General features: G+C 40.5%; 1 protein-coding gene across 2 annotated transcripts in view; it reads left to right on the top strand.

The window, feature by feature from the left end:
- zmat3 (zinc finger, matrin-type 3) overlaps positions 1-22,629 on the top strand; it is a 41,901-nt gene that overhangs the window by 6,227 nt on the left and 13,045 nt on the right. Inside the window, exons 2-6 of one of the 2 annotated variants that reach the window (XM_066708856.1) lie at positions 6,438-6,811; positions 7,439-7,579; positions 15,295-15,464; positions 16,874-16,974; positions 19,592-21,037. In XM_066708856.1, coding sequence (XP_066564953.1) covers positions 6,438-6,811; positions 7,439-7,579; positions 15,295-15,464; positions 16,874-16,974; positions 19,592-19,695 — 890 coding nt within the window. In that variant the 3' untranslated portion in view covers positions 19,696-21,037. Of the gene's footprint in view, positions 1-6,437; positions 6,812-7,438; positions 7,580-15,294; positions 15,465-16,873; positions 16,975-19,591; positions 21,038-22,629 lie in introns of those variants that run through there. The other variant, XM_066708855.1, reaches the window with a different exon arrangement.

Here is a 22,629-nt window from a genome sequence, read left to right as displayed (position 1 = left end):
ACACACCATGTGCATGGCAACTGCTTTAAGAAACACCTAAAATAGACCAACTTCCCTTTATAACCTCTGTGTTGACTATACCTGACACACAGTATAAAATATGTGTACAGTGCAATATAATAGGTGCAATTAATTTAGTTAAGTTAAGCTCTCTGTTTCCAGAGTTTATTTCTGATGTCAAAAGTGATTTGTCACAAATCCTGACATTTTTGTGTTCTAATACACAATGTTGCCACAACATTGTAGCAACTTAATGTGTGTTAGCTGGGTAGCCTAGGTCTTGATCTATACACTGCACCTCCACTTCTAATTTGACTTCCCTTTAAAGTCTTAACAGTCAACAGTGTCATCATATGTATTCAGTTTTTTTTTTAAATAAATGAAGAGGGAGTAACATTCAAAATAATCGTAATTCCAGGAGCCATCTGATTTCTGCATCAATACTTATACTTGAAATCGAGCATTTATCTCGTGCACAGAGACCACAGAGCAGAGAACAGCAGAGACTGCTGACCAATGTGTTTAGATGTCAAAGGTTAGAGGTCAGTAGACCATGATCATGTTTTTGCAATAGCGTTTGACATTTGATTTATATTTTGTCTGGATAATATAGTAAGAGGTATCACATGCATTTGCAAAGAGGGGCGCCATTTCTCTCATTTCACAATTGCATTATCAATGCAATAAAGTCCATCTTGAAGTGGGGTGAATCATGCATTTGTAATAGCAGTCTGTGACAGGACGCCGTCTGTCACTGCACGGCTGCTGCTGAAGCACACTAATTAGGTGCTCATGTGCTGCAGCCGCATTGTCCGCTGCCTCTTAAACAGTCTGCGAGCTCACGGCTGCAAGCAATGAACACCATGGCGATTATGATGTCAGCACCAGCTGTGCTTCAGCTATTTAACCTCTCTCTCTCCTTCCCCTGACAGTAGCTGTCCAATACAAAGGAGGAGTGACTCTCGTGCCTTACAACTGCCCGGAGCACTATTTGTTTTGTTGCTTCCTTTCATTTGTGTTTATGTTGGTTTCCCCTTTTCCATCTGTGGACTGTTTGCAAAGAAAGCCACTTGTGTTAAACTGAAAATCCCTCAATAAAGCCTGGACAACGCCGGTAACCCAGAGATTCCCTGTGATTCTAGTACCCCGCGTCTACACACTCTTTGATCATGCATTTACAACAGCGTTTGACATTTGCATTTCCATTTTGTCCAGACAACTACCTAAGAGCTAGGACAAGTATTTGCAAAGAGGGGTGCTGTTTTTCTATTTTCACAAATATATTATCATTTGAATAAAGTCCACCATTTTCATTAAAATTTGTCCCAAATAATTAATGCGTTCATGTAGCAAAACAAATAGTCACAACCTTTGTAGTTAATTTGAAATTGCGGTTGTGACAATATCGGGAAACAGTAATATAAGAGTCTGACAAGATGCGTGAGAGTTGGAAGGTACTTATTGCTGCTGTTATGCAATTTCCATACGTCTTCTAATAGGAAGGTATTTTTACATAGCCCAATGTTTATTTAACAAAGTTGTTGTGTTAGATAAGTATTTTAAAATAATGTTCACCATGTTTTTTTAATTTACAATTGCATTATCATTTGAATAAAGTCCACTATAAAGCCGGGGAAGTTTTTGAAAATGCAATTACAATTGGCTTTTGCATTAACATTTTAATATTGTCTGTGAATGTGTGTATTAGTATTTGAAAATGAAAATGCAAATGGGATTATTGCATTTTCATTTAAATTTTGTCCCAAATAATGCATGCATAAATGGAACATGATTATGCAATTGTGGGATTGCATAATGATGTTCCATTTTGCATTAACATTTGAATTATGTCCTCTATATGCTTCCATAATAGAGAGCCAATCAACAGTACAGGCTTTAAAATAAAATAAATATATACTTTTTATTAACTATTGAATGTTAGATTCACTTGTCAGTCTCAACCCTACTTTGGATAGTGGGAGTGAGTTATTTTTCTAGTTACTGTTGTTTTTGTATTAATATCTATAGCACATTTATTGTAATAAACATGTCTTACTACTTATTTGTTGCCTAGATTTCTCTTTCTATCAACATTTAGACCAAGTGGATAAGCTAGAATACAAATTCATCATTGCACACAAACTGAACATTCTACTACTACTGTATTTATGGTGCCTCTTGGCCAGGTTGACATTATAAAAGAGAACTTGTTCTCAATGCCCTTACCTGGTTAAATAAAGGTTTGAATTTAATTGAATTATTAAATTGCCTGGGTGCCCTTGGGTTGCATTTTTGTTTCTTATTTGCCCTTCAGGACTACCTTTGTTCCCACAAATGTTAATGTCCACCAATAGTAATAATAGTTTTGCCCTTCAGGACATTAAATTCATGTTCTGTAAATTCAAATCATATTTGCTTTTGAACAGGTTTTTATAGATTATATTTAATTTGCAGGTATGAAGTCTGCTGCATTATCTCTCAGAACCTTTGCATACAAATCAGAAGCTGCAGAAGATGAGGCCTTAGAATCTGATCCAAACTTCCATTTCCAGATGAGAACTTTCCACAGTGTCAATGTGATGCCCTTAGATGGAGGACTATTTGGCTTCCTCTGAATGTTTCCTTTTTTCTATTGTAACATTTCAGCATGTTTTATTAAGGGCAAAGTGAAAGCTGACAGAGACAAAAAAACAACAGTAAACAAAAGCCCTTCATCATGCAGGCCACAGTTTAAACACAAGTATCGTGGCTGAAGCAGAGATCCTTGAATTAGCAATCAGAAAAATATCATTTTTTTTGCACAAATTACATGTAATATTAGAAACAGATGAACATCTTATTCACACAATCTCTTCTGCATGTGCAAATAAGATGTTCATCACTGCAAGGAGTGAGTTATCGTGATTATAACTATAGGACTTTTAAACCCCAGCATACTGCTCAGTGCTGTGCCAGTTTGTTACACTACAGTAATGACCTTTCCATTTGATTCACCACAAACCATAGTGAGCTGTGTGCCATTTAAAACGGTGAATGTTGATGATTAGATTCGGCAAGATGTTTTACATGTGGCTGAAGTAATAGGACCTTGTGAATGTAAAAAATATGTATATATTACGACCGTTGTAGAGTGAAAGTCTGGTGCCTTTTGCGGTATTGATGAAATAGCAAACTGAGTCTGTTCCTGACCACTTTCCTGTCAGGTTGTGCTGCAGGAGGAATTATTTATTTCATATAGTGTAGGGATGTGATATAGCTGACAGAAATCTGCGGATTTTAAAGCATTAAATCTGTGGATGCGTGTGTAGTGTATTTAGTTGTAGGTTGAGGAGCATTCATTTTGTATTTGCCAGTATTACTGTGAAGTAATTTTGCTACAGTTATTATTTTAGAAATTGAAGTATTTTATTTCAGTGCCATGCTGTAAATGTGTCAGAGCTAAAATGAACATCCCCTCATTGTCCTAAAATTGAATGTAGTGGAGTAGTTTTATTACTTTGAATTCACTTTTCAAACTATAGCAATTACATAAGTCTTCAGAAAGTTTGAATTATGCAAAAGTTACTATTGAACATGGTTTCTTAAGTTCTTATCATGTATCTAATACCACTATTACTAATCACTTTTCTACTCAATACATGTAGTTTAGTAGTTTAGTAGTTTTAAATTCAATTTCAAAAACACAAGCGTGTGCACATTTGGCATTAGGTTTTCTGCCAAGAAAAACAGCAACAGAGAAGGACAGGGTCAATGCCAAATTCTTGCGTAAATGACGTTAATATTTGAAAAAAAAAAAAATTACACCCATTCCACATGTAAAAGCATTAATCGTATATCCTTAAATGACCAAATTATAAAAATGCAAGATTTCAGGGTAAAGTAAGTTGCTGATGGACATGTCATGGTAGCAGTAGTATTTTATGTTAACTGTAATGTGCAAAGCTATATATATATTTTTTTTCTTTTCGTTTTGCTTTCATTATTCTTCTATCTTGTTGTGGATCTGTTGTGCACTGTTGTGTACTTTACAGAGTGTTGTAATCCTAACTTTAAAACACTTACATTCATGGCTTGCTAGATTCATCAGTGACATGAAAACCCACTCAGGTAAGATCAGTAAAACAAAGTATTAAACCACTGGATGCGAGGCACACATCACAGCTGCACACTTTAATTTGAACAAGTTGTCACATGACAACCATTGATTCAGTAATGGAAGTGTCTTGAATATTCTCGCGCATGTAAACCAGCCTTTCTGGCATTTTCCTGTAAAAACATCAAGAGAGCTGTACGTAGAGCAAATTTACAGAGTAAGGTATAAACACACACGTGAACTCCGGCAAATACAACAACAGAGGAAATATTTTAGGTACATTTATTAATAATTTTCAATATTTAGAACTGAGAAACATGGGACTGAAAAAGTGGTGCCGCTCTGCCCTGCTCCACTGCACCCCTGTGTCAAAGGCGGAGTTCCACCTTGAACGTACAGTGGGGGAAAAAAGTATTTGATCCCCTGCTGATTTTGTACGTCTGCCCACTGACAAAGAAATGATCAGTCTATAATTTTAATGGTAGGTGTATTTTAACAGTGAGAGACAGAATAACAACAACAAAATCCAGAAAAACGCATTTCAAAAAAGTTATAAATTGATTTGCATGTTAATGAGGGAAATAAGTATTTGATCCCCTATCAATCTGCAAGATTTCTAGCTCCCAGGTTTCTTTTATACAGGTAACAAGCTGAGATTAGGAGCATTCTCTTAAAGGGAGTGCTCCTAATCTCAGCTCGTTACCTGTATAAAAGACACCTGTCCACAGAAGCAATCAATCAATCAGATTCCAAACTCTCCACCATGGCCAAGACCAAAGAGCTGTCCAAGGATGTAAGGGACAAGACTGTAGACCTACACAAGGCTGGAATGGGCTACAAGACCATCGCCAAGCAGCTTGGTGAGAAGGTGACAACAGTTGGTGCGATTATTCTCAAATGAAAGAAACACAAAATAACTGTCAGTCTCCCTCGGTCTGGGGCTTCATGCAAGATCTCACCTCGTGGAGTTTCAATGATCATGAGAACGGTGAGGAATCAGCACAGAACTACACGGGAGGATCTTGTTAATGATCTCAAGGCAGATGGGACCATAGTCACCAAGAAAACAATTGGTAACACACTACGCCATGAAGGACTGAAATCCTGCAGCGCCCGCAAGGTCCCCCTGCTCAAGAAAGCACATGTACAGGCCCGTCTGAAGTTTGCCAATGAACATCTGAATGATTCAGAGGAGAACTGGGTGAAAGTGTTGTGGTCAGATGAGACCAAAATCAAGCTCTTTGGCATCAACTCAACTCGCTGTGTTTGGAGGAGGAGGAATGACCCCAAGAACACCATCCCCACCGTCAAACATGGAGGTGGAAACATTATGCTTTGGGGGTGTTTTTCTGCTAAGGGGACATAACAACTGCACCGCATCAAAGGGACGATGGACGGGGCCATGTACCGTCAAATCTTGTGTGAGAACCTCCTTCCCTCAGCCAGGGCATTGAAAATGGGTCGTGGATGGGTATTCCAGCATGACAATGACCCAAAACACACAGCCAAGGCAACAAAGGAGTGGCTCAAGAAGAAGCACATTAAGGTCCTGGAGTGGCCTAGCCAGTCTCCAGACCTTAATCCCATAGAAAATCTGTGGAGGGAGCTGAAGGTTCGAGTTGCCAAACATCAGCCTCGAAACCTTAATGACTTGGAGAGGATCTGCAAAGAGGAGTGGGACAAAATCCCTCCTGAGATGTGTGCAAACCTGGTGGCAAGAAACTACAAGAAACGTCTGACCTCTGTGATTGCCAACAAGGGTTTTGCCACCAAGTACTAAGTCGAAGGGGTCAAATACTTATTTCCCTCATTAACATGCAAATCAATTTATAACTTTTTTGAAATGCGTCTTTCTGGATTTTTTTGTTGTTATTCTGTCTCTCACTGTTAAAATACACCTACCATTAAAATTATAGACTGATCATTTCTTTGTCAGTGGGCAAACGTACAAAATCAGCAGGGGATCAAATACTTTTTTCCCCCACTGTATGTACTCCGGCAGCATTACACCCCTGGTCACCATTGTAACAATCACATTATCCCTTCTCTCTCTAAAATAAAATCTGGAACATACTGACTGAATAAGGGACTGGCTTCATGCATTTGCATGTTGCAGTGGGTAGACAAAAATATTTTGCTATAAATTCAAAATAATTCTTACCTCCCTAATGAGCAGTCTTGACAGAGACATAGTATGTATGGGTGATGACACCAAGCAAGCCTTGGATAAATTATTCAGGTAAACTGTTCAATAATATTATAATCCTCATAATCATCATGTTTCTCATTATAGCTTAGGCGCACACATTTATCTTTCTCTGACTTCCTGCACATTGTCTTCCAGGTCCTGATGCAACACTGAAGCCCCCCCTGAGTGCAGTCTGCCCACTTCCGCCACCACCCTTCCAGCCATTGCTACCATGCCAGGCGCTCCGGCCCCAGGGAGCTGCAGCCGAAGCCCTGCGCTTCCCGCTGTCTACCACTTTATCCACCAAGCCCCCCTCGCTGCAAACCGCGCAAAGGCCTCCTCTTCCCACTCCACCCCCCGCCGGCCCCCAGCCGCTGTCACTGCAGCCGCTACCCCAACCTCCCCAGGACGAGGAGCCACCAGCAGGGGGGGAGCCGGAGTGCACCCTTGAGGAGCTGTGCAAACCCCTGTACTGCAAACTGTGCAATGTCACCTTGAACTCAGCACAGCAGGCACAGGCCCACTACCAGGTAAGTCTCGGCATTGTACAGCCACAAGCACGATGGCACAAGTGTCCCCAGCACAATGACCAGAACAAAGGGGGCAGGCGTGTATACATGTGTGCTTCTCACCAACGTTCAGGCCGACTCTTTTGGATCAGTCAAAAACAAGACTGGATCTGATTCTCAAATTATTAAGTCACCCTAGCGACCAAACAGGCAGGTTCTTATATGATGATAAATGACAAATGAACACAGACTTGTATATTTTATATCTGGGGTGTCCAACCCTGGTCCTGGTGAGCCCCATTCCACTTAATCTTATAGGTCACCCTAAATCACCAATTTCTAAATACTGAGAACACATGCAAGTCAACAAAGGAAATTCTTCCCTCAGGAGGCTGCAGGTATTCTGATAATTGCTCCAATAGATTCGAAGTTTACCAAAGTTTACCTGCTTCATTGATCAGAATGAAATACTTCCAGGTGTTTATAAATTGGTGATATTAGGGTGACCTCTAACACCTACTGAATAGGAGCTCTCCAGGATCAGAGCTTGACACCCCTGTCTTACATTGAGACAACCCAGTGTAAAAGAGCCACCAATAGCTGGCCTGTTTCTGTATCTTTTATGTATTTATTTTGTTTTTATTTCAGGGTAAAAATCACAGTAAGAAGCTGAGGAATTTCTATGCTGGGAGCCAACAGCCCCCCCCTATCAGAGTGCCTGAGGTGGTGGAGCCCGTTACCCAGCAGCCCCCCACACCCCCCACAGAAACAGCCACAGCATGTAAGCAGGTGAGGCAAGTATGTAGGGTTGCAGACTGCAGCAAGGGGCATGTCTGGTTTGAGGTCAACATTGAAAAAAACATTGCAGTTTAAGAATATTTAGGATGTTTTGCCAGAACTAACTTAATAAAACAGTGGTGTTTTGAACTGAACAAGTTTTGTCCTCTCACACAGCGGTATTTAAAAACACAAATTGGAATACCCAAGTCCACTGCATGTTAACAACCATCATCAAATACTGCACGACATCCTCGACTATCATCGTTATAAATTGCATTGAAAACACACTATTGGTACTTAACGGAGAATATATTAAATATATGCAGTGTTTTTCTTGTCGCATTTAGTTTGTGATCATAATCATTAAATAGAAATGTACTGACTTCTATGTGGTTTTACGACAGTAAGGTGACAAAAATTGGCAACTCATGCATGCTCATTTAATCACGTTGCTGCTTGGATGGCAAAGTGAGTTTTGTTATGTCCGTATGTTCAATGCATATTAGTACATTAAATCAGTTGAAAGATAAAAATGTATAGACTCATTTCACATCGTAAATAGAGAAATAACCAGTTCAAAATTTGAACACTTCCTGGACTCGATCAGAGATTCTTTTGTTGCATCCAATTGGCTTTTTAAGACATTATATAGTTCATTAAAGTTGCTATTTGGTTTTATAATTAAAGGGTACCTGTAGTCAAAAACAACAAGGTGCTAGACATTTTACCCAGATCAAGTGATTGCTTTTGATTGTATTGAATGGTTCAACTTTCTTTGTCAACTTTTTGAGTCAAGTAACACTCAAGGGCGCTGCCATATTGCCACTTATTTACCCAGATCAAAGGTCAATATGACGTAGTGTCGTTGATAGCCCTCAGGCGGAATCTTCAACGAATTATATGCATGCAGGGATAGCTGTCTGACATATCCATAAAGTCACAGTCTGTGATTGGGTAAAAAATCTCTAGGCTGATAACAGGCCATAGTAATGTCAATTCCATTGGTCCATACCAAGGTTCTGTATTGCACATTGGATTTCTAAAGCAAGGAAGTATGTGATGTAAACAAAACCGCATGTTTCTTTTCAGCACAGTCTCAGCTACGCAGCTAAAAAAAATTGTAGTCTCTGTCACAAATCATTTCCCAATGAATTCATACTTTGTAATTGATGCCCCAATTTTGTGTGAATCCGCCCAATTTGTTTTCTGAGGGTTAAATTGAATATTATCGTCATTATTTGTGCTAGTATACACTCACCTAAAGGATTATTAGGAACACCATACTAATACTGTGTTTGACCCCCTTTCGCCTTCAGAACTGCCTTAATTCTACGTGGCATTGATTCAACAAGGTGCTGAAAGCATTCTTTAGAAATGTTGGCCCATATTGATAGGATAGCATCTTGCAGTTGATGGAGATTTGTGGGATGCACATCTAGGGCACGAAGCTCCCGTTCCACCACATCCAAAAGATGCTCTATTGGGTTGAGATCTGGTGACTGTGGGGGCCAGTTTAGTACAGTGAACTCATTGTCATGTTCAAGAAACCAATTTGAAATGATTCGACCTTTGTGACATGGTGCATTATCCTGCTGGAAGTAGCCATCAGAGGATGGGTACATGGTGGTCATAAAGGGATGGACATGGTCAGAAACAATGCTCAGGTAGGCCGTGGCATTTAAACGATGCCCAATTGGCACTAAGGGGCCTAAAGTGTGCCAAGAAAACATCCCCCACACCATTACACCACCACCACCAGCCTGCACAGTGGTAACAAGGCATGATGGATCCATGTTCTCATTCTGTTTACGCCAAATTCTGACTCTACCATCTGAATGTCTCAACAGAAATCGAGACTCATCAGACCAGGCAACATTTTTCCAGTCTTCAACTGTCCAATTTTGGCGAGCTTGTGCAAATTGTAGCCTCTTTTTCCTATTTGTAGTGGAGATGAGTGGTACCCGGTGGGGTCTTCTGCTGTTGTAGCCCATCCGCCTCAAGGTTGTACGTGTTGTGGCTTCACAAATGCTTTGCTGCATACCTCGGTTGTAACGAGTGGTTATTTCAGTCAAAGTTGCTCTTCTATCAGCTTGAATCAGTCGGCCCATTCTCCTCTGACCTCTAGCATCAACAAGGCATTTTCGCCCACAGGACTGCCGCATACTGGATGTTTTTCCCTTTTCACACCATTCTTTGTAAACCCTAGAAATGGTTGTGTGTGAAAATCCCAGTAACTGAGCAGATTGTGAAATAATCAGACCAGCCCGTCTGGCACCAACAACCATGCCACGCTCAAAATTGCTTAAATCACCTTTCTTTCCCATTCAGACATTCAGTTTGGAGTTCAGGAGATTGTCTTGACCAGGACCACACCCCTAAATGCATTGAAGCAACTGCCATGTGATTGGTTGATTAGATAATTGCATTAATGAGAAATTGAACAGGTGTTCCTAATAATCCTTTAGGTGAGTGTATATGTATTATAAACGGCACAGCGAGACTCCTTAATTTATTACTTTTTGCAGATTTGTAACTGCAAACAACACTTTTTGCCGTATTATTTTTAATTTACTTATCAGACGTCCTTAACCAGGATAAGCTACAGTTGAAACAAAATACACACGTTTCACGATTAATCATCCAGCTACAAGATAGCAGGTTATAATTAAACTAAAGTGTGCACGTCTCAGTCATGGCGTTTATGGATTTATGGACGCATTTATTATACCAGTCCTTAATGTTTTAGAGGGAAACCCAGATCTGCTGTATTTATTTATTCATTAATTTAACTTGTAAATGGACACACGTTAACTGAATCGTGTTCGCCTTCATATTGACTGTCTCTGCGGATTGTCCTGCACACCATTCACAAAACGACAGCATGAAACACCGTCCAGCTGTTCGTAAAATATTAATAACATCGGCTGCTACCGATCCGATTATTATCCTTCAGTTTATTTTTAACTAGTCACGCACTGCACCGGTCCTGTGAAATCAAAGTTTTTAATACACTCGGATATTAACTGTAAGCAGTCATTGTTTCTGTATGTGGATTTCACTCCATGCTACTAATAAAACTGTAATTTCTTCGTGATCACACACGGCACTTGAGATTATATCTTCCGACATAATGTAGCTGATCTCTTCCCTGTCTGTCTACAAGTCAAACACACATCTTCGCTTTCAGAAGCGGAGATATTTCCTTAGTGGGGTGACGGACCCTTATGGACACGTCTGGCAGCAGATATTTAACCTCCACAAAACACGGACGCGTCTGCCAGTGGAAACGGGGCATAAGTGGCAATTGGAGTATTTTAGTTAGCGGCCTATAAATAATTTACCTAATTTCTTTAAGCACTGTTGGAAATATACCATCTGGCCCAGTTTGTTTTTAATTCTGCTAGTCCCTTTAGTACCTCCTCCTCATTTATCCTGATCTCTCTTAGGGTTTGACTGGACTGGTTGTTAACCTGTGGCATGTTATCAGATTTTTCTTTTGTAAAAAACTCTGTGAAATACTCCTTTAGAACATTTGCCACATCTAGTTCGTTTCCCAAGATACTTCCATTTTTGCCCTTTATCTGTTTCACTTCCTCCTTTATTGACCTATTTCTGTTGTAGTATTGAAAAAAGCTGTTTGCATTAGTTTTAGCTCCAAGAGCTATGTTTGTTTCTATTTCCCTCTTTGCTTTCCTGATCCCTTTCTTAAGATCTCTTTGCAGCTCAACATATTCTATATATTTTGTTTCATATCCCTTTTGTATGCGCTATACATTTTCTTTCTCTTGATATTTTTTTGCATACTTCTATTAAACCATTTTGGCCAATGTTTTTTGGTCCTCAGTTTGCTAAGTTTTGGTATAAATTTCTCCTGAGCCTCAAATAGCGTATTCTTAAAATATAACCATCCTTCTTCAACTGAATCTGTATCCAGTGTGCTCCAGTCTAACTCTTCTAAGTGCTGCCTCATACTTTCAAGGTTTGCTTTTCTAAAATTGTAACACGTGTCTCAGTTGCATCCAAAACTTGTATTACTAAGTATTAATTTATGGGGAAATGATTTGTGATAAAGACTTCCGATTTGAACGCAGGTGTCAGGTTACGCACTGCTGAGAGTGCACAGCCCAGAGTGCAGAGGACAGAGAGAGAAACAGACTTTTACATTGTAGCTTTTATCCAATATGCATTTGCTATGAACCACAATGTTTTTGGTAGCTATGGATTCAGAACAACTTCAGCTTAAAGTAGTATGCATGTATAATGTACTTATAAGGCAGTACTTCAGTGGAAAATGTGCATTTTTTGCATCAGCAGTGGGACAATGTTGTTTAAAACTGGCTAATTGTTGAGATTTGATTTATTGTATTGAATGTATAATGTTTTTAAACAGTATTAATATTTAATTGATTGTTAAATTTACATTTGCAATTTTGTACAATATTTCTGGTTAGAGTTTTTTTATTATTTTTACATTTTTATTAGATACATGTTCTTTCAAATTTATTTTGCCATCTTCGGGGTCCATGTTACATCCAGATTTATTATGAGGACTAAATTCTGATATTATCAATTATTTGTAGTCCTAGTCCTAGTGAGTTTTCAGTCATTGTTATTGATGATTCTTCCATTTGGATAGTATGTGTGTGTATCATTGTCGTGTCCCCGTTACATCCAAAACATTTTCATGTTGCCCATGAAAGTAATATTTTCATGAATAATATTTAACCTTTGCTCACTGTCATCTGGGTATAAGTTATATAATCACTCTGAACAGCACTAACTGTTGGCTCAACTCCTCAACTAATTATTCAGTTACTTGAACCATCTATCAAAATATTAGCCTTCTGCTTTTGATAGAAATAAGCTCTTGTTTCCTCCTAAACCTTGCCCATTAAATGTGTAAAATATGATGGGTGCAATATTTTCAAAGTTTCAGTATAAATTAGACATTACTATGAATTATAGATATATAGTGCATGATTCGTGTCCCTGTTACATCCAAAATTGATATTCATGTGGATGAAGGAAAAAAAAAAAAACTTCTGCAAGTATGATCTTTGGTTAAGGATTCTTTGTGATGAGACAAACTACTTAACAGACAGGAAAATGTTGCAAAATCATTCTGTGTAACACTTTTATCCCTATTAGTGTGGACTGACCCATAAACTGACCTATCTATCGACTGATGTGGCAACATAGCAGACTGACTTCTCTCTACTGCTTTATATACACAGTACAGGAAAATACATTATAATAAACATTCATGTGGTGTCACTCTGTCAAATGGATTTTGTTCTGTAATACTTAGATAAAGGTTTCCATAAAAAGTGATATCAAATAACTTTACAAATTGCATAAGTTATAAAGTTTAAATTTGCAGTCTGGTGTAAATATTAATGCATGACATCCCTTGCTGTCTACATGTGTACATACAGAAGCATCCAAAAGTGTGCAAACCATTGATAAAGTACACCTGGAGGCTGATGTATGCAGTACATTATATTGAACTACACAATTTACTTTATTATGTTAAACATTGTATTTGAACTGTACAGCTCATTTCTTGCATTGAACAGAAATATTGAAGTGCCATGTATGTAAGTCATGATTGTTGCTTTTTTCAGCTAAATCGATCAAATAGCTAGATGTCAGAGGTTAAAAAGTAATTTAACAGTAAATTATTGAAACTTTAAGATATTATTTAATAGAAGATAAATTAAATCCTGAAAGAGTTGCCTGTAACTAAATATTAATGATGCTTACAGCGCTTCTCAATATCACCGAAAACTCACTTGGATGTGCTATAAAGTCTAGTCTAGCAGTCAAGTAGTGTTAACAAGGGTTATCTTTTGAGTTAGAAGCACTGCCCAAGGGGGAGAGGTTTTCAGTGCGCATCGCTGGAACGTATCGAAGACATTTTTCTATCAAAGCTGCCATTGGTAGCTTGTGCCCATCACTCAAACAGGACCCTTCCACTTTCTGTTTGTCTAAAAGGTGACGTCTGCACAAAGACTTTCTTTGCCCATTGCATTGGTTCTTCAAGACGTGTAAAAGAGCCTTCTGTGTTTGTCCAAGCCAGAAATCTGCATTTTTCAGTTGACTGGCAGTACATACTGTGCTTTCCTTCCACCGATTCGCTACAGTTGTGTGTTGTTGTGCTATTTTAATTTTATTTAAATTAGCAACGCTGTTTTGTTCCATCTGCACCACGGAAGTCCGCCGGCGCCTCGGTTCATCTCGGCTTTCACACAACTACTAGTTGTTTAATATTGATATTATTATTATTATTATTATTATTATTATTATTATTATTATTATTATTATTATTATTATTATTCAGGCTAGTTCGCTGTGTTGGTTTTTGTCCACAGGACTTTTTCCTCCACAGTGAGAGCGCACGCAGTAGCTGAGGCCGGCTGCCTGGCCTAAGCCTTGGTCTGTCGTAAGAGACCTCGCACGCGAGAGTGGCTCCTCCGCCGGCTTGCGCCCGCACTACAGCCCGCAACTCACTCTTCCAGTTTAGTGGATTGAGCTCTGCTGCGCTCAGTCATCTGTGTAGTGGTTCTGGTGTGTTAAGCCCCGCTTCGGCTGGTGGTTTTCCTACTGCATGGAGCGGTGACGTGGTCTGCCCCCTCTGTCCGGGACCGGACCAGGGGGGGAGCAACCAAGCGAGGGTGGGACTTCGGTGGATCTGCTGGGGCTCCTGTCCCACCGCTGGCCGTGACAATTAGGGGACAGAGAGAGGTGTCTCCTGGCCCACTCGTGGTCACACTGTCTCCTCTATGCATCCCTACCGTTCCCTCTTCTCCCAGTGGTTCTGGAAAAGACCAGACAGGAACGAGTGACAGTTCTTCTGGTAGCACCTCGTTGACCCCGCAGACTGTGGTTTGCGGACCTGGTTTCCATCTTGGTTGGAGAGCTTTGGCAGCTTCCCCTGCAGGCGGACTTGCTGTCTCAGGTGCAGGGCACACTGTGGCATCCCAACCAGGGCCTGCTCCAGCTCTGGGCCTGGCCCCTGAGCAGGATCGCCTGATGGCTTGGGGTCTGTCAGAAGTGGTAGTGGCTATTATTCAGTCAGAGCTCACAGTACTGCTGCCGCTGGTGGACTTTTCAAACTTGGTGTTAGGAGAAGTCTCATGACCCAGTTAATTGCCATATAGGTGTCATTCTGCAATTCCTGCAGGAGCGGTTGGACCAGGGCAAGTCCCCGTCCACGCTCAAGGTTTATTTGGCCGCCATCTCCTCATGTCATGTCAGGATTGATGATGATCCTCCGGGCTCTCATTTTTTGGCAGTGCAGTTTCTGAAAGGTGTGCGCATTCTGAGGCCTACCCACACTCCTTCTCTGCCTGTGTGGTGCCTAGTAGTGCTGTAGTGCTGTAGTGCTGTAGTGCTGGACGTGCTTTCAAAGGCCCCGTTTGAGCCCTTGCAGTCAGTTGACCTCAGATTAGCATCACTGAAAATGCAGGTGCAGACGTCACCTTTTATACAAACAGGAAGTGGAAGGGTCCTGTTTGAGTGATGGGCACAAGGGTCAATGGCAGCTTTGATAGACAAATGTCAAATGATACATTCCAGCGATGCATGCTGAAAACCCTTCCCCCATGGGCAGTGTTTCTTTTCTCAGATAACCACGGTTGCATACACAACCTATCGTTCTGTTCAAGGGATCACCACAAATGTCAATTCCTGCAGTTGGCTGACCCTGTTTTAATTTCTTCCAGGCCTTGCCATTCAAGACAACCAGCCGAGTGATCCTAGCCACAGAGAATGATTACTGTAAGCTGTGTGATGCTTCCTTCAGCTCCCCAGCCGTGGCCCAGGCCCACTACCAGGGCAAAAACCATGCCAAGAGGCTGCGCATGGCAGAGGCCCACCAGAGCAGCCTGTTCCTGTGAGTGCAGTTTAGAGAACAAGTTACAAACAGCAGGGTCCTAGCAGGAAGAGTTTTCTGTTCTCTCTGCTGTAACTGAAGCTCTGATCAGCAAAAAATGTATTGGGTAACTGAATTTTGTTTCCTAGTTAATATTGGACTAGAAAATTATAGACTGCATAAGTGTTGTACATTGATTTATTGTTGTGCTTTTGGTGTCTGTAGTTGGGCTATTTCAGTTATGCAGGCAGGTGAAACTCAACATATTAGAGGAAAAAAAGAGCAGAAGATTGTGTTTTATAAGTGATTTGGCAAAAATAAGTCCCAAATGGCTGTATGTGAAGAAATCATTTTTTTCTTGAAAAGGTGCTTTAATATCTGGTGGATTTTCAGTTTTAGGAGTTAAGTACTTACATAATTCATCAAATAAACCCAATCAAATATTTGTATGTAGCTTCCATACCTTAGAAGATTTTTATTTCCCCCCCCCCCACTGTACTGTAATATAATTCAGAAGACTGAAGATATATAATTTTGCTGGACACAAAACTGAAGTATGTTTGCTGTAGTGTGGATGTTGCTTTGGGAAGTTATAATTAGAACTGTTATAATTTGATCTTCTGACTGTGAATATCACCTGATGACAGCTAAGGAACCATTAAGCATAGAGTATTGTGGTGATTGTTGCAACATTAAGCAGGTTGTAGCCTATGACATTCATTGCTTTGTTTTGGAGAGAGACTTGTAAATGAAAACATGTGGCTGGCTCATACAGCAGCAGGAACCCTGACACAGCTGGAAGTAGAGATTTTAGGTGTATGCTACTTGAAAGTGTGGGTAGAGGGCAGTGATGGAAAATGGCATTAATCCACTATTTTTGTCAGACTCGATATTCAAGAATGTCTACATGGGACGAGAAGAGAAACAAGAAAGAAATTGAAAAATCCCTTTATTTAAAAATGAATCCCATATTTGTGAACTTGATAATGGTACCGTTTCAATGCCATGGTTGTTAAATGTTAGAAAGGAAAAATACATTTCTTAAATTAGCAGCAGCAAGTCTTGCACTCTTGCAGCCTTTTATTTGTGTTAATCTGCGATAAACGGTTACTTAATATCATACTGTTGGTGGATTTGATGTGGTTATATTGCTTCTGAGGATCTAAATGCAAAGTGGTGTTAGTGGACTGATTGTGGTCACCAGACTACAGTACTGTTGTATACAACAACAGTAAAACAAGCAACTTCAATAAAAAAGAAAAATAATTATAATGTTCTCATTAAGCTTTTCCTGTTACATTATTTTAATGAGACAAAAACATGAATATGCCGATACAGTAATAGTGTAATGTATTTATTTATTTAATATTATTATTATTATTTACTTATCTCAGCTCTGTGGGCTAATATGTAAATGATGTATTTTCCAGTGACTCTTCAGAACCAAACCAAAGGCGACTGAGGAAAGAAGGGAGCGAGTTCAAAAGTCTGAAGAGTCGCAGGAACACACACGTGCCAATCAGCGTGCCAGGTAGAGCTTGGTCAAACAGCAGCCCACACTCTGGAGCGGACAAGGCAGAGACATAGGGCTCGGCAACAATAGGCCTTTCCGCAATGGAGGGTTTTAAGAGTAAATTAATGAATGCTGATTGCAAATACAAATAACATTAAATAAATATATCAATGCAATACAATACTATAGCCAAAAAATATATAAAAATGCAAATACGAATATTGGTTGTTTCTGTCTGGGATCCAGAGTCCAGGTTGTATTCAGAAGGTAGTAAGATTCAGAGGTTGCATGAGTTTCTGCTGCTGCTGCTACATTTTAACCTGTAGTGTATCACCATGTGGGTATGTAAAGAAAGGAAATGTTACTAATCTATGACATCAGCTAATTTATTTGCTTAGAACTGCTGCATTTGACAGTGGCCTATGTGGAATATTACACAATGAAGCACCTTCTGCTGTGTTCTTTGTATGACAGCTGTTTCACTGAGAGGACAATTCCAGGAAGCACAAGGCCTATTTAGTAATTAAGTCTGATTTGTTCAAGTTCTTTAACTCTTTTGTAATCAAGTGGTTTCGTTGAGAAAACACATATTCTTGATTAATTCCTAAAAATGTGTTGTGGCATATAAATGAAACCTTTACATGTTACATTTCGTGTAAGTGCCCATGAGTGGAAACATGCAGAAACAGACACATATATGTGAAGTTATAGGTAGAAAGGCTACCAATCCACATTTTAGAGCTTCCTTTTGAAATTGGATGTTATTTGATGCAGGTCTTTGTTTCCTGTGTTTTTAGGGTGTTTCTTATGGGGAATATCTTTTGAGAGTTTGAGATCAATACAAATAAAATAATAATGAAAGTAAAGTCCTATTCCTATTTGTAGGGATATATGGCAGGTTGGAAATTTCATGTAGTGGAGGTAGCAAAACTTCTTACTGAAGATATACCCTCTGGTCCAGAATCAGAGATAGATGATAATGAGGAGATTGTGGAAGATAGAGAGTGGCTCCCTGGTGGCCCCAGTAATTATTCAGAAATGTCAGACCAAGATGCAGCTGAGGATGAAGCAGGTCATGAAGAGAGAGAGGACAGTGGTGAGGAAGCAGACAGTGACATGGTAGAAAACAATAGTGAGGAAAAAGAAATCTGCACAGAGATGAATGTAGACTAGTGCAAAGAAAATTAATTGGAGTTTTTCTTGTGCTTATTCGATGATTAACTGTTTGAGCACATGCCATTTCAGAAAAATCTGTAAGCCACACAGGCAGGCAAACCATTTCATCCTGTTACAACAGAGGAGATGAAGGTGTTCATTGCCATCAATGTGTTGATGGGGGTAAAAACTGCTCCTCCTTATCGTGATTTTTGGTCCTCCCCATACAGAACTTAGATGCCCTTACATTTCCAGATTCATGGCAGTGAAGAGATTCAGCTGGCTCCTTGAACATTTGCACCTGAATGACAGTTCATTCATGCATGAGAGAAATGACCCAAGCCTTGACAAACTTTACAAAATACAATCTGTAATTTGAGAAACTTAAAAGCAATTTCCAAAAACATTACTCCCCAACTAATGGGTCACACGATTTGCCCCTCACGACACATCGGCACTGATCATCACGACAAGCAGCCTGCAGCTGCTTGTGTAGTGTGAGATGGGCTGTCGGAGCTTGTCGGAGCCGCTACGATTTTATTAAACAGGTTTAATATTTACGACTCAATCGGTGCAGATCATGGAGAATGACGTGATCAGCAGCCAATAAGAGCCGAGCTGACTGAAGCAGAGAAAAGAAACCGAAGAATAAACATGACAGGAGAATAAGTTTGTCATACGTATTTATTAAAATACTTCAAATACCAATGGTTGTTTTACCAATGGCACGTTATTTTAAAATACTATATGCTTTTTGTGTTTGTCTGCACAGACGAACACAAACAACAACAGCGGCTTGTGGTCGCGTTCTTTCCGCAGTTTTGTGCAGACCTGCAGAAATCCACTGATCCCATTGGTGGAGCAGCACAGATCTGCGCTACACAAACGTGACCTGTATATGTGCACATCCTGTGTTTGTTGACCTTTTCGCTGTGCGGATCACGCGTGTTTCTGCAAGATCTGCAGGCTGTGACGCAGATCGCCACAACAAGGATGTCAGATCAGTCGTGTAGTGTGTGTTCCCCTGTACTTAAGCGGTCGGGTAGTGTGCGCTCCTTCACGACGCAAAAGACACAAATTCGGTGCAAAATAGTTGTTAAGTGTGAGCTGTCCACTGTTCACAAAATCGGTTCGGATTGTAGAAATTGTGTAGTGTGACCCCAGCATAAGCAACAAGATCTAAATGAGACTATGGTGAAGTTCAAAGTAAGATCATCATTCCAACAATACCTCCCCATTAGGCCAGTGAAGAGAGGCTACTAAATTTGATCAAGGGCAGAAATTAACGACTATGTGTACGACTTCAATATTTACACTGGGAAGACCAGAGGGTGTACCGAACAAGGCTTAGGTGGGAAGGTGGTGAAGTCCCTCTGCTCCCAGCTAGAGGGAAAAGACTATCAAATTATTTTGACAACTTTTCCATATCTGTTCCCTTACTACAATAAATCTTGTTCAAGCAAAGCCTTCCGCTGCTCAGTTGTTACAGGTTTGGTGGGAACATATGGTGGGAGAAGAAGCTCAAGTGATGCAAGAAGATCTGATGAGGGAAGAAGAGGCCAAGAACAAGTCCTCCGGAGCTAAACCGGTATCAGACTGCACACCTGGACGCAGCCCTCATTGTGACTGGGGACTTTAACAGGGTGAACCTTAAAAAGTTAATGCAGAATTTTCACCAGCATATTACCTGCGCTAACAGAGGGGAAAGAACACCTGATCACTGCTACTCACAATACAAATGAGGATACAATGCTCAACCTCTCCCCTCGTTTGGCAAATCAGACCATGCCGCCATTTTTCTGATGTCAAAATACAAACAAAGGCTTAAACTGGAAGCTAGGGACCTTGGTCTGAAACCTCTCTGTGTCAGTGGGTCCTTCACCTCCTGACAGACAAACCCCCGATGGTGAGGGTGGCCAACTGCACCTCATCAACCTTCACTCTCAACAAGGGTGTCCCAGTGACAGTGACAGTGGACTTTGGGAGGAAACAGGGGTGGAATTACAACTTCCTCAGGATCAATTGGGCCCCAGTGGAGAGGGTGAATACCTTGGTGTTCACATCACAGAGGACTTGTTATGGACTGCACACATTGACATTCTGGTTTAGAAGGCAAAGCAACGCCTCTAATCACCTCAGACGTCTGGGGAAGTTTAGGATGGCCCCCGAGATACTGAGGACCTTTTACACATGCACCAATGAAAGTATCCTGTCAGGAAGTATTACCTCCTAGTATGGGAAAAGCACCATACAGGACCCGAACAATGGCCTCTTCTCTCTGCTACGATCAGGAAAACACTACTGCAGCTCCAGGACAAACACAGAGAGGCTTAGGATGAGTTACTACCCCCAAGCCATCCGGATCCTTAATGATGACACTGCCAATGGCCAGCACAGTGCTCGCTGACCATAATACAGCAACAGTAGCACTAACAATAACTCATGGACACCTTCATCAGTGTATAGGCTATATATGTATATTATCTATTAATACAACTGTGTATTTTATGGAAGCTTTCTAGTGCCAAAATACAAAACAATACTGCCATATGAAATACAACACACTCGCTATTAAACAAAACAAGCTTATTTTTGTTTTTTATACCTGCTGAATTGCTTTATAGCATCATAGTATTTTAATGCCACAATTAAATGTAATACTAATGTTTTACATTGCTTAATGTAGGTGTGGGATTATAGGCAGGGTTCACCCCGGAATCTCAGCACTCTCACGAAACCATCAAAATTTGGTTTTCAGGGCATCTATACTTTGGGTTTTAGATAAGCAACACTCAATGTCAGCATGGGTTGCCTGGAAATAATGCAATAGTAATTTTAATAAAGTTTGGAGCTATTTTGAAAACTTGTGTGCTGGTTTTTGTTATAGCTGCCTGCGTTGAATGCAAAGCTCAACCATTTTGAAATACAATGTGCTGACTATTGAAAATAAATAAACTTTATATATATATATATATATATATATATAGCAGCATACACTGATCAGCCATAACATTATGACCACCTGCCTAATATTGTGTAGGTCCCCCTTTTACCGCCAAAACAGCCTTGAACCGTTGTGGCATGGACTCCACTAGACCTCTGAAGGTGTGCTGTGGTATCTGGCACCAAGATGTTAGCAGCAGATCCTTTAAGTCCTGTAAGTTGCGAGGTGGAGCCTCCATGGATTGGACTTGTTTGTCCAGCACATACCACAGATGCTCGATTGGATTGAGATCTGGGGAATTTGGAGGCCAAGTCAACACCTTGAACTCGTGATTCATCAGACCAGACCACCTTCTTCCATTGCTCCGTGGTCCAGTTCTGATGCTCACGTACCCATTGTAGACGCAGTGGACAAGGGTCAGCTTGGGCACCCTGACTGGTCTGCGGCTACGCAGCCCCATACGCAACAAACTGCGACGCACTGTGTGTTCTGACACCTTTCTATCAGAACCAGCATTAACTTTTTCAGCAATTTGAGCTACAGTAGCTCGTCTGTTGGATCGGACCACACGGGCCAGCCTTCGCTCCCCACGTGCATCAGTGTGCCTTGGCTGCCCATGACCCTGTCGCCGGTTCACCGCTTTTCCTTCCTTGGACCATTTATGATAGGTACTGACCACTGCAGACCGGGAACACCCCACAAGAGCTGCAGTTTTGGAGATGCTCTGACCCAGTCATCTAGCCATCACAATTTGGCCCTTGTCAAAGTTGTTTAGATCCTTACGCTTGCCCATTTTTCCTGCTTCTAACACATCAACTTTGAGGACAAAATGTTCACTTGCTTGATAACAAGATTATCGGTGTTATTCACTTCACCTGTCAGTGGTCATAATGTTATGGCTGATCAGTGTATATAATATTCCATGTTTAAAGAAAATAGCTTGTATTAATTACATATTATTTTAACCGATAGCTCTTTAAACACTGTGGTACAATAATAACGCTCAAATAAAATCAGCACAAATGGAGTAGGGTATTTAAATCGAAATATGAACATAAAACATTAAAATGATTGGTATAAATAACATCAAAGCGCTTCAAAGTGTTTATTTGCAGTGTGATCACTCTGTGTCCACTCAGTCTGACTACAGCTGTAAGATGATACTTGTAATGCTATACAATATGTGTGTTGTTCAAGCACATGATAGACTGTAGACAGGTGAGGTAGAGATCGCGACTTGAACTTGATTTGCGTTTATGCAGCTAAAAAGCAGTAGGCATATGTAATACATATATTTAGCATATTTAGGGGGGGCTGCGGGGGATTTGACCTTTGACCTGAACTTGAGTTGAACTTGGGGGGGCCCTTCCTAGGGGGTGGTGGGGGGCCCTTCCTAGGGGTGCGGGGGGGTGCTTGTACCGCGTCACAGAATAATTACCATATTGATGGGTTCCGAAGGAATGTGTGGGGGTGGTGGGGGTCTTCAGCTGTTTTTCAAACCCTCCAAAAGATTTGTCTTTAAGCCAGACTGATTCTTTAGTAAAATAGCTATTTTTCTCTATATACGTGTGAAG

Source organism: Amia ocellicauda, chromosome 7 (genome assembly GCF_036373705.1).
Source record: "Amia ocellicauda isolate fAmiCal2 chromosome 7, fAmiCal2.hap1, whole genome shotgun sequence".
Lineage (NCBI taxonomy): Eukaryota > Metazoa > Chordata > Actinopteri > Amiiformes > Amiidae > Amia > Amia ocellicauda.
Note: the sequence above shows the minus strand (reverse complement) of the source record. Positions and strands in the feature narration are given on the sequence as shown.